This window comes from Coturnix japonica, chromosome 4 (genome assembly GCF_054131305.1).
Source record: "Coturnix japonica strain WE chromosome 4, WE-NBRP24, whole genome shotgun sequence".
Lineage (NCBI taxonomy): Eukaryota > Metazoa > Chordata > Aves > Galliformes > Phasianidae > Coturnix > Coturnix japonica.
Genome location: NC_140666.1, coordinates 60439777 through 60452520, shown reverse-complemented (window position 1 = coordinate 60452520; position 12744 = coordinate 60439777). Strand labels below are relative to the sequence as shown.

The window sequence follows — 12744 nt, the reverse complement described above, 5'->3', positions numbered from 1 at the left end:
CAGACCTCTGGCAAATTTAAATCTCCAACCTACTGTTATTTAAAAATATTTTTAAGATACATATAAGAGAAGCAGGTGCTTTGGTAAACAGCACACATGAAAGGAGAGCATGTGCAGCAGTTTTCCTTAAAGACCTCATATAAGTGAGGGTACCAGTATGGGAGGTGAGGAGGTAAAGCCAGATGTTATCAAGGTTCAGTAGCTTTTGAGATTCACTTTAAATCTTAAAGTGTGGATCGTGTCTCCAGTACAAACATTAAAATTAAGCTTTCAAAGGGCTAGGCACCACTTGCTAATTAATTTGTTAAAATCCAAATATAGGCAGGGAAACATGATGCTGGGTTCACCCTAGGGTTTGACTAAGAGACAACAGAAGGACCACTTTTCATTTGTTGAGATTACAAGGTCAGTTGCTCTGTTCTTTGCAGTGAGGGATCTCTGGGGAATCAATTCAATGGACGTAGCAGTAGTTTGTAAATGCAGGACACATTATGTGTTACATATTCTATAGCAGCTTTGGTGGTGTGGAGCCTTATAATCCACATGGCAAAAATCAACTCAGCAGTGTCAGAACCATGTACAATTCGTTTTCATTTTTCACTGGAGTAAATTTTGTTTAACTTTTTTTCAGTGAGATTCCAACTTTGTTGAAGGCACAAAATAAAGTAAATTAGAATCAAATTGCGGGAAAGTAGATTGTGAATATATCTGTGAAAAAAATTTTACTCATGAAATCATATTAGTGGTAACATCCAATATGTATGCTTTATTTACACTGTATTTATTTTTTAAAAAATGGAACCTCATAAAGTACTGAATCTCTAGTAGAAGATTAGTGTCTTTATACACTGTTTATCTTTCTCCTATTTTATTCATCCAGGCAGAAGCTCAAAAAATTATCAGACTGTTAATTGTGGTTAATGGATAGCAGAAATTAGTATTCAAAGGATGAATCGCATAAAAATACTTTCTAATTTCTTCATGTAGATCAGCTGAGAAAACCTAGAGTGCTTTTAAATTAATATGCAAAATAAAAGCTACAATCAGCTTCATTTCTTAAACATCCCATCAATTATCAGTACTAACAAGTTCAAGATAGAATTATTAGTGAAGTCCTTAGCCTAACATCTTTGCACTCCCTGACACCTACGTGTTGCACAGACTTAAAAGAGGACAGAATCCAGCTTTTCCTCTGACCTGTCCACAGGGATATTATTTTATGAAACTATTTCAAGAACAAAATACATTGAAATACAGTGGAAAACTCCTGCTGGCAAAATTCCTATGCATATGAATGATTTCAAATCCTTGTTGCAAAATTAGAACCAGGTAAACTTATTTAATGGTGAAAAACAAAGTCTACTCTTGTTTATTTTGTCTGTTCTCTTGCCACTAGCAATGGGATGCCAAAAGAGGTAAATCTGGAGAGGTGATTTATCATATCTATGTAGTCTTACCCCTCATAAAAATATTATACCCTCTTTTGCATATATTTGCAATTTCAAAATCAATTCTTCCTTCATTTCTGCAGGAAACTGTATCACTGGGTAATGGCTGGAATCGGACAACTTTTCAGAAGTCAGTTCCCATGAGCACTTACTTGGTATGCTTTGCAGTGCACCAGTTTCAGTGGGTAGAGAGAACATCTGCTAGCGGAATACCTGTAAGTTTCATTACAGACCAAGCACAATTCAGATGACAGATGTACTCTAATTTGCACTTTTATTTTTAATCAATCGGCTCTTTTTATAACGTAAGCAGGATTCTTTCCTTTCCAGTATTTTACATGGCAGATCAAACTAAGTGTTCACAGTGATCCCTCCAGTCTTCTCTACACTCACTATTTTTCAGTCTCCCATCTCAGTGAGGTCCCAGCTAGTACCTCTCATAGAGGCACACAGGGGAGGAAGGAACACTAGTGTTCCAATCTCATCCTTGACTTGAAGCCCAGAAGCAGAGGGAAGGTACAAACCCAAGGATGCAAGAGATACACAGAGATGCAAACACTCTGTAGTTTTTAGAAGCTTAGGATGTATGAATACACACTAAATGCGATGTCTACCCTATTTACAGTGATGGTGGCATAGAACTACCATGCTATGTGCAATTGCATGTTGGCTACAATGTTCTCCATTATGCAACATTAGCTAAAGGTAGCTGCCACAGTGCAAGTACAAAAACATACAGAAGTGACAGCACCTGGGTATTCAGCAGGTACCCTAATGATGTGTTTGAATCTGAATCCATAAAACTCAAGCATCTTGATTTAGATGCAACAGACACGACTGTTTCAATCTAGTTCTAGCTTGGATTTGGTAACAATCTTCTGAAGGTGCAGCTGATCAGGAATAAGCAGATAGGTTTGAATCTCAACATGACAGCGCAGAAAGAATTTGCTCCTCAACTTAAACTCCTTATTTAGCCTAAAACTAGTCTGGTTTGCTCAGCCCACTGTTGGTTATTTATAGGTTTCTTGCTTTTCTTCATGAGACAGAGGGTGATGCTAGAGCTGTGTGCTTTGAATGCTTTCCGTCCTCTCCCCTCAACAGTGTGACATATGCTCCTTTAGTTCAGCTGATAGCTCTTCCCTTTTCTGGAGGATGCTAATGGATGTGGAAGATAGAGCATAGAGCCCCAGCCATGTCACTCCTCCCTTAGCAAACATCCCAGAAGGATGGCAATTCAGGTTGTCCACTGATATGAAAATTTGCCTTGTCAAAGCACTAGAGTGCTGAGCCAGCTCTCAGTAAAGACTTCCTGGCATAGCACTGTACTGAGGTCTCCATCCTCAGCACCTCTGCTAACATCATGCTGTAAACTTATTTTAATTCTTGACAAATGAACTGAAGCCAAATTATACTTAACCAAAGAAATGGAGTCTGCCTTGAGATAGTGATGCAATATTCTTAGATACCTGCTATTTGGTTTAGTTTGCAAAATAAGAGAAAGTTTTAGGATGTTAAGCAGCATGGTTTTGTTAACAAGATGCTTTTTGGCTTGGCTGCTCCAGTCATTGTCAGGAAAAGGACTTTGATTCTTTCGCCTCAATAGACATCCTCTAGAGTTTAGTTATTTCAAAAAGAAGTTGTGCAGCTGTAGAGTCATAGCATTATTTGGACTGGAAAAGACCCTTGAGATCACCAAGTTCAACCATCAACCTGACCTACCATCACTAAACCATTCCCCTATAGATCCCAAATACCTCCAAGGATGAGGCCTCTATCTCTTCCCCAGGCAGCCCATCCCAACACTTGACCACACTCCCTGAAGAAATTCTTCCTAATTCCCAATCTAAACCATTCCTGGTGCAACTTGAAACCATCTCCTTGTGTCCTATCCTTTGTCACCTGGAAGAAAACTGAAAGAACTTTTGTAGAAATGCTGTAGGAAAAAACAAAACACCATGTAAAAAAGAACTGTTGAAGACATAAATGCTGAAGAAGGCAGAAAACATTGCTTTCTAGTTATAGAAATTCACTTAATAACTACTCATCTGTGCCACATTCTAGATTATGGATTTTCTTAGCTGAGCAATGAGATATTGAGAACTGTTGATTGTTGAGAACAATATTCCGTAGTTTGCTATATAAATTGTTAGCAATAAATTACCCAATGGAAAGTATCCACATGATCCATATATTTCTGTAATAAACCACAGCAACTGCATGCAACTAACTCACAATGCATTATTTAAAACCTCTGACATCAGCCCTGAAAATCATTACCCTAGCAAAGACCTTAACAGAATCCATGGTGGAAAACATGCCCACAGCTGGAACAACTCTTCTGATCTAATTACCTGTCAGGTACCAAATGTCTGCTTTGGAAAAATCACAGAAGAGATTACAAGAAGAGATTTGAAACTCTAAGTCAGTTCTAGTGCACACTGAAGGTTTTGGAACCCATTAATATGGATCAGCTAGTGGACTGAAGACTGCTAAATTGGGTAAAGAGCTTACTAAAGTAGAAATTACAGATTGTAATTGCAAACCAACCCTGAGGGAAATCCCTTGGCTGGGATGGATTCCCAATTGAATTTCATAAGCTTTTTTTTGTTTCTTTTTTTTATTCCTTTCTTATTTCTGATCACTTTCCCATCCTCCCCTTTTGCTGGAGGAAGTGTAATTTCATGGTATTGAAACCAATGTCTTGTCAGGCTCAAAGAATGCTCCTAGTGTAGGGCAGCTCCTTTGCTCAGTTTGGATCCTAAATGCCAAGCTGTAAAACAGGACTGAGGAGTAACAAGCCACACCAACACAGCCAGAAAAAATGTGGCCCATTCATAAGAGACACAGAGCCTATAAAAAGATGGACCAGCTATCCCAAAGCCAGAAAATTCACTCAACACCACAAACATTCAGGAACAGGGAAGAGATCCTGCAAGCACAGCACAGGTTATATACCTAGGAGTACTGGGACAAAGAGATGGAGAGGAAAAAAAAAAGTCTCAAGATCTGAAGGGAAACTTTGCCTTTACAATGCGGAGATAGTGTCTCAAAAGGCCTTTTCACACTATAGGACTATTAATCGTAATGATGAATATCATAAGGACTCCTGGGCTCAAGGTTTCCTATTATTTGACAGTAACAGTCAAAGCAGCCCCAGACACCAAACCCAAGGGTAGAAAAGCCAGCACTCAAGTCACCATTTTTTGCCTTCATCAAAAAATGCAAGTTCAGATATGCAAAAGAAGCATGGAAATGATCACCATTGCGCACAGAGCTAAAAGATGTGCCTCCTGAAAGAGATGAGATCTATCAGGGAATAGAATTCAGTATTCAGGACAGTCTCTTAAAAAAAACCTGCAGTGTTATAGGTGTGCATGTTAAATTAATTTTCAATGCTTGCAACGTGCTGGTTCCTCTTAATTGAAGACTACTCTAATTGTCTCTCTCTATTTTACAGCTGAGAGTCTACGCCCAGCCACAGCAACTACACACAGCAGAATACGCGGCAAATGTAACAAAAAAGGTGTTTGACTACTTTGAAGAGTACTTTAATTTGAGTTACTCTCTTCCAAAATTAGGTGATTATTAGAACTTACATTTTTCATTTTGTTAGTTTACTGACATTATATTTCTCCTACTGTTCCCTGTGCTTTGGTAGAAAGAAGAGCATTAAAGTGTTTGGTTGCTACCTACTAATATTCTTTCAGGATGTAAAAATCATACCCATGTGGTTCTTGAATGTCATGGTGAGAGAGCTGGTCTCAGTAACAGGTCAGCTAGCAGTTCCCACATGAACTGATCCTGGCACAGTTTATTTAGAGTGACGTGGAAAATAAGAGGAATCATTGGTGACATCAGCAGAGGAACATGATGAGCTAAAATAAAGCCAGATTAAGTTTGAGAAAAACATGTATCACTTCCATAAGGACTTCTGGAAAAAAGTCAGCCATGCGATAAGTAAAAATATAAACTGCCAGAGAGAATGTCATACTATTTACTACTCTCTTTGCAAACTTGGTGTGTAATCACATCTTAAAAAGATGATTGTAGTTCAGCATATAATTCTACAGCAGTTGCTACTGCTGGACTGACAAAAGACAGAGCAAAACAAGAGCAGGTAGATGATGCCCATGATGACAAAATAAGACAAAAAATAAAGTACCGTTGGGCATTATTTAACTTGGGCTATATCTGGACTGTGGATCTGATTTATGCAGTTTGAAGTAATAAAGTCAGGAATGGAATCTGAGTTGTGAAAATGCACTGGAAACATCCCATCCTAAAGCCTCCAAAGAGGTAATTCAATCATGTTAATAAACATTTTATCCCCTAGCCTCTTAACTACAAATAAACACATCTAACAGTCTAACTTACATTACTTCAGTGATAGATACTTACCTCCTTTCAAAATATTGGAGGAGTTTACTGGAAATATCCATTTGCATTTCAACAAAAGTGAATTAGGAAAGCTAGTACAATATGATGTCATTTTACACACCAATCCCTACTAATAGGTAGGACTATATATCTCTCTCTCATGCTGCATACCCAAGCTTTCATTTTCATAAATGCCTGATGATTTTGCACATCAGCATGTGATTAGAGATCTGTCTGCATTCCAAGGCTGGAAACACCAAGTCAGCAGTATCAGAGGGTAAATACTCTTGTAATTTTTATATTATTTTTCTCAGAATATCTTATTCATTGTATCACAATTTTCAACTTACTACATTGTTCCCTCAGTATTACAAGTCATCTGGATCAAACCTGATGAACCAAATTTGTTTCTGCAAAATGCTTGAGATATTTCCCCTGAGTTATGGCTTCTGGAATTGCTATTCTCATTGCAATGCTCATTTTGACACTCTGTGGACCCCCTGACAGACTATTGCCTTTGATTCTATAATCAAATTGTTTAAATTAAAATTACTAATTTTTGTGTTCTATTAGGGTGGAGAGATGGCTGTTTGTTCTATTCAGTTTTAAATCCATCTGTACTTTTTCACTTACTTGAATAGGAGTTGTAGTCATTATTTGCAGAAGAAAATGCCAGTGCAATTTAATTCACAATTCTCATTTAAACCTGTATTGATTACTGACCATGAAGAAATGACCCTCACAAATTGCCAGGAGTAGAAGCAGATGTTGTTCACTGCATGCGGGATTTACTTCAGTTAACACATCAATAAATATTTTTAATACAACAGAGTGACAAACAATGACATGCCTCATTATGCTACAGATAGTTTCAGGTGGTTTATTGCCTACAGCACATCCCCAGATAATACTATTAATTTCTGGAGCCAAAATTAAGTAACGTATGATATGCATGCTCTCAGGAGGTGACACAGCATCCTGTCTCAAGACATATCCTCAGCTAGTGCAACTGATTGTAGCTCTGTTAACCCCAGAAGAACTCAGGCACCTGTTGTCAGTTTCTATAGGCCAGTCCTGTGCTTCTTGAGCAAAGGTTTGGAATGCAGTCCACAACAGTAAGCCAGAACCACGTATGGCAGGCAGAACAGGCTATGAAAAAGCAGATAGAGCGTAATTCAGCTGGCTTAAAATTAAGAGTAGTAATCAGATTCTCTTTCTTTCCATACAGACAAAATAGCTATTCCAGATTTTGGAACAGGTGCTATGGAGAACTGGGGGCTGATCACATACAGAGAAACAAACTTACTTTATGATCCCAATGAGTCTGCCAGTTCCAACCAACAGAGAGTGGCAGCTGTGGTAGCCCATGAGCTCGTTCATCAGGTATGTTTCAGAACACAGTTCATTTTTTTTAAAGTGTTTTAAATATATAGTAGCAATTTTTTTATTGGGAAAATTGCATTAATTGGTCACATCTCAGGATACTCTGTGTGTGCTTGTGCTTTGATTGCAAATATCATGTTAAAACCACTCCCTGATAGAACTTCACGTTGCCAGAACTACTATAATGCCTTTGAATTTTTCTCAGGAAATTAGATGCTTGGGTCCATACGGTGAGCCAGCTTATGAAAATCTGTTGGAAATGTCTTAAATGAACTAATTTGCATGTGCAGATGTCTCTTTTGGGCAAGCAAATAGGAACAACTATACACTCTGAAGGCTGTCTGAAAACATATCTGTACAAGCACAAATCATCAAATCAAGAGGAAGAAACTAAAAATATTTTCAGTGGCATATGAATCATTAGTGATCTCCCCAGCAATATGTAATTTTATATTAAAAAGTAAAAATTTTAACATCAGGCAGGGACTGAATTCCAATTTAAAGCCTAGAATTAGGATAATTTTCATCTGGCAACAGCAAGAAATGTAAACAAATATGCTATGGGAAGACATGAAATACAGAAACGCACACTTACTACTCAGCTAAAACTATTTCTTTCAATGTTTATAATTACAGTGGTTTGGAAATATTGTGACAATGGACTGGTGGGATGACTTGTGGTTAAATGAAGGATTTGCCAGCTACTTTGAGTACTTGGGAGTAAATGCTTCAGAACCAGATTGGCAGATGGTAATTATTTCTGTCTTGTAGGGGGTTGGCAAGGGTGGGGGAGCATTTTGGAAGGGTGCACATAACGCTATAATGCAATGGAAAGCACATCAACGATAACAGAGCAGCAAAGTCCTAGGCTACAGCAAGTGAAGATGTGCTCAAATGCAGCAGACATGGAAACAGAAACAAAGGAAAGAATCTGCTTACCCTTAGAAGGCCCCTGGTAGGCAAGGACCTCCAGCAGAACACCCATCCCTCCACTGCCAACCCTTAAATGAGATCTGGGAAGAGGTGGATCCTGGCTCCACCCATTCTGGTCATTCAGGTGCACTGCTTGCACCTGAGCTCCCATGGGTTGGCCCTGCCTTCCCACCAGATGCTCAGTCACTGTTTCAAGCCATGACTTGGGGTTTCCACCACAGCATAAAAATTAGGCAACAATGATGAGGACTTAAAATACATTGATTAAAACAAAAACATAACAACAATGCAATGTTGTTGCAATAAAGAGAACAAGTTGGATACTACTTTTCTACCTCCCCACATTATAGTCTGAAATTAATCAATATAAACTTTGTAAAATTTTAGTCCACTGGGAACTGTTATTTCCTTTCAACAAGTGAGCAAAGTATTTAGTTATTATTATGGCAGACAATACCTAGGTAGATTCTATGCAGAGCCTCAGAACTGGTTTAAGGTTGTTCAAAGATCCCCCTAAGTCATCCAGGAGCAATGACATTCCAGATACTAGAAAAGGAACAACACATACCCTGTAAGGAACTTGGGTAGGTGCTGCAGAGGTTGAGACAATCATCAAGACTAGTGATGTTTGGAGCAGGCAGCATCTACCTGCTACTCCACAAATATATCTTCTTATTGAATTATATGAGAGTGAGGACAAAAATCATTCTTGCACTTCTTTTGAACTTTGAAGTAAGAGATCTGTTGTTCTGCTTTTGTAAGAAAAAAAAAATTCATTACTGAGCCTAGAATTCAACAGCCCTTTTCATATGCAGATGTCATGCTCATTTAAGACTGAGCACCATTTCAACATTTTCATCCTACTGAGCACTGAAAGAGGAAAACCAATTTGAAATTTAGTCCTGTACCAATATCAGTTAAGAAGTAAGGGGATTTTGCTTGCAGGTTACTTTATCTTAATGAAATGATCATCACTAGCACAATGGAGAAGCCTGCTTCCCTCCCAGCTCCATTTTTGCAAGAGGAACCCCTAATGCTTTAAGATACCGTCACACTGCTCAAATCCGTAACAGAGACTTTTTATGCCTACTGGGAGCTTTACTGTTGTATGATTCACATGGGAAATAGGATTTGCAAAAGGTGATTTATCATAGTTAAGGAAAAAAAATATATCCCTGCCATCTCAGAGGTGAAGTATGAATTTGCAAGTCCTCTTTAAAGGATGTGACATTTCATTCCAATTCCAAATGCCTCCCCGTAGAGAAGCTGCAGCTCAAACTACTTCTGTTTTGAAGTATACAGTCCTGCTTTGTTCATTTCTTAACATTTTCTCTTTTTCAGCTTGAACAGGTTTTAATTGATGATGTGCTTCCTGTAATGAAGGATGACTCTTTGCTTTCTTCCCACCCAATTGTGGTTGACGTATCAACCCCAGCTGAAATTACCTCTGTGTTTGATGGGATATCCTACAGTAAGGTAAGACATCCTCCTGCAGTGACTTCAGCTGCAAAGGAAGTGGAGGCTTAGGAGGGGAGATAAAAGTCGGAGGAGTTCATGCCAGAGTTCCTAAGCCAGCGGGGGTTGTGTTTGCTCAAAACTTTTCTGTGGGATATTTCCTGCTGTCACTGATGATTTAATCAAAAGTGATGGTGAGAGTAGCCACTGATACTAGCAGTATCTGCTACTAGTAATAATTATATTAAGCCGGTCACTAAGCAGCTTTTTCTCCCATCACCTTGTGTGTTGATGCAGCCCAGTTAAGATACAGTATAATACAAGGGCAGATGTCCACGTGTCCACTATCTTACCTAGGGCAACTTTGGGACATCGTAACTTCTATTTTTAGGAAGCAAGGAAGGGAATCAAGCAGTGAAAGCAGGAAAGTAATTTTTTATCTTGTGTTACTCAAAAGATCCCAGGCACCCTAGAAGTCTGAACAAATATGGGTTATCCCCAGACCCTAAAAGCATTGTCTCTAAACTGGAAGATGTTAAATTCACAGCCCATTGAGCGTTGTGGAGCTCAGCCAGCCATCTCCCATACCGTGTTGCATATGATGCTGAAAAACATGGTTGTACTGACAGCTTCCTTATGACTGTCTGTGGTTTTTATCTGATGTTTTCACTGAACATGCAAAATCCACCACTATTAAATCCTACTTGTTTCTCTGCAAGTACTCTTTACTAACTAGAGAAAAAGTATCACAGAATCACAGAATGCATTTCATTGATCTTAGCTTACTCGTGCTTCAGCTGAAATCTATAGCTGTAGGTATTACTTTTATTAGCTAGACTTGATCCATCCATTTCCATCAGTTTTCTGTTTTCAACTGTTAAATCCTCTATCCAACAATACAATCAGTATTTATTGCATCATAAATTCCTCACACTCAAATCATAAACCATATGAAAACCTGTGTTGTGCAACACTGATGTTCTTAAATCAAGCTAACGAAAGTCAAGAAAACATCCAGAGTTATATCAAATACACTGGACCAAAATGCATTTTATTGCCTAAGCAAGAGGCACATTTTTGTGCAGTCTGAAAAAAAAAAAAAAAAAAAGACCACAATGGAGAAAAAAAATCATAGCTTTAACTCATCTCTTTGTGCCCAGATAATTGCTACATGAAATTTTATTTTATAATTTTTATAGCAAAAACACTTGAGGACTCATGCATTGTTTGGGAACAGTCTGCTTAGGATATAATTTGGCTTGGGATATAATTTGGCTTGAATGAGAAAGACTTCACTTAGATTTAGCTCAAATTACTGTTGGTATTTATATATAAATGCGTGGCAAAATTAACTTGTTTCTTTTTGGTCTTATTTTGGCTTCTATTTAGCATTTTTCTTAGAAAAACAATCTCCTCGTGATAATATACATCAATAAACAAATAAAGCATAACTTGGAATGTTCTCTGGGTTTTACCAGAGCAATTACAAGGCTTATGCGATCCTAGAAGTCTAATGAAATGCCTCAGGGTCTGTGGAGCCATTGCAGTCTGTTCTGTAAATGAACTTCTAGCTGCTGCATGATCAGGACAGTATTATGCACTGGGAAAACCATACTAGAACAGAGCCAGGTGAATGCTGAATACAAATAATTGCATTCCAGTTTAATCATCACTCTTAATGCAGAAGACTGTGTTAAAATAATTATTTAAAAAAAAAAAAAACCTTTGTAATTCAAGTATTGATTACCTTTCTAGAAAACAAATACTTAAGAGTTCTGTGGGAGCCCCACAGTTTTAGAACCTCCCAGCCAAAGAAGCCTAGGATTAAAAGTTCCACATTTCCACTATATGTAGTCCAACCATACATTTGGCAATCACTCCAACTCTATCAAAGAAGCAGAGACATCATCAGATGTCAGATATTCAAGTTAAGGCTGTTCTCTGAATCTGCCTAAATATTTGAAATACAGAGAAGTTCAGAAAACACTGGGGTTCCTATAACTAGTAATTTTGTTAGCATGGGTTTTTCCTCAAATGCACTCTGTTATTAACTTTAAAGGATGGAAATGAGAAAAGACTGGAAAGTAACTGCATTAAGATACAGCAACTAACTACACATTACAATTTAAAGGAAAATAAAACTCCACTGGCCCAAATATTTGCACGAGTGCATAATTCTCCTCTGATTTTTAATATAAATGGGAGGGGGATAAGAGGTTATATCACATAAGAAGCAGCTGATAAAGGTGAGATACCCTACTGTACACACAGCCTTTTGATCACTGTTAATCATTGGTGGCCTTATGATAGAACAGACATCCATTAGAAGTTAAGTTTTATTCAACCATTTACTGAATCTATTTGACATAAAGTATATTAAGTTACTATATCAGAAAGTGTCATCTACTAACCACCCTGACTTCACAACAATAGCTGGAAAGCATTCTAAGGCATATCTCTTCAGTTACTCTCCTGAAATATTTGCAGCCAAGTTTTTATTCTCAGGCACGTAAATAAGGGAGATAAGATTGACCAGGAACTCATATAACATTGTGTTTTCATGGGACAACTGGATTTTGAAACCATTCATAGAATTAGGCTTTCAGCTGCCCTTTGATTGAGTTGGGAAAATGAAAATGCACTGATCCCCAAATCATATTTTGCATTTTAGATTTGTGTTGCATTGCTTTTTGCTTTCCTAATTTTTTGCCTACACTGTTCTTCGACCCTCACTGTTCTCTGTCTCTCTTATCTGTATTCCCTTTGTTCCTTTCTTCTTTTGAGGTTCTAGTTATTTCTGTGACACCAGAGTCAGTTACTCCTCTGATCCCAGTCCTATCCTGCTTCTGATACTAAAGCTCTTACATCAGTGATCAGCAAAACTCATTCTGAACACGGAGCTGACACCCCCAATATGTGATGCTCCCAGACTTGCAGTGTTCTAGTTCCCTACCTGCTAGGCATTGAATAGAACTTCCCTCGCTTCCTTACTCAAGCTGCTGGGCTGGATGAGACTGGCTCCTGTTTGAAGTTCAACAGGGAGCCCCACCTGTATGAACTGGCAGAGTGGTGAGAGAGTCACCCCCAGCAGTAGGAATCTGATCAATACTAAAGACCAACTCTCACACGCTCAATCAGGTTTGTGCAG

At 38.2% G+C, this 12744-nt stretch overlaps 1 protein-coding gene across 1 annotated transcript in view; it reads left to right on the top strand.

Moving 5' to 3' along the window:
• Nucleotides 1–12744, top strand: part of ENPEP (glutamyl aminopeptidase) — a 36791-nt gene that overhangs the window by 9907 nt on the left and 14140 nt on the right. Inside the window, exons 3-7 of the mRNA XM_015861991.3 lie at nt 1532–1663; nt 4906–5026; nt 7054–7208; nt 7845–7958; nt 9483–9617. Coding sequence (XP_015717477.2) covers nt 1532–1663; nt 4906–5026; nt 7054–7208; nt 7845–7958; nt 9483–9617 — 657 coding nt within the window. The remainder of the gene's footprint in view (nt 1–1531; nt 1664–4905; nt 5027–7053; nt 7209–7844; nt 7959–9482; nt 9618–12744) is intronic.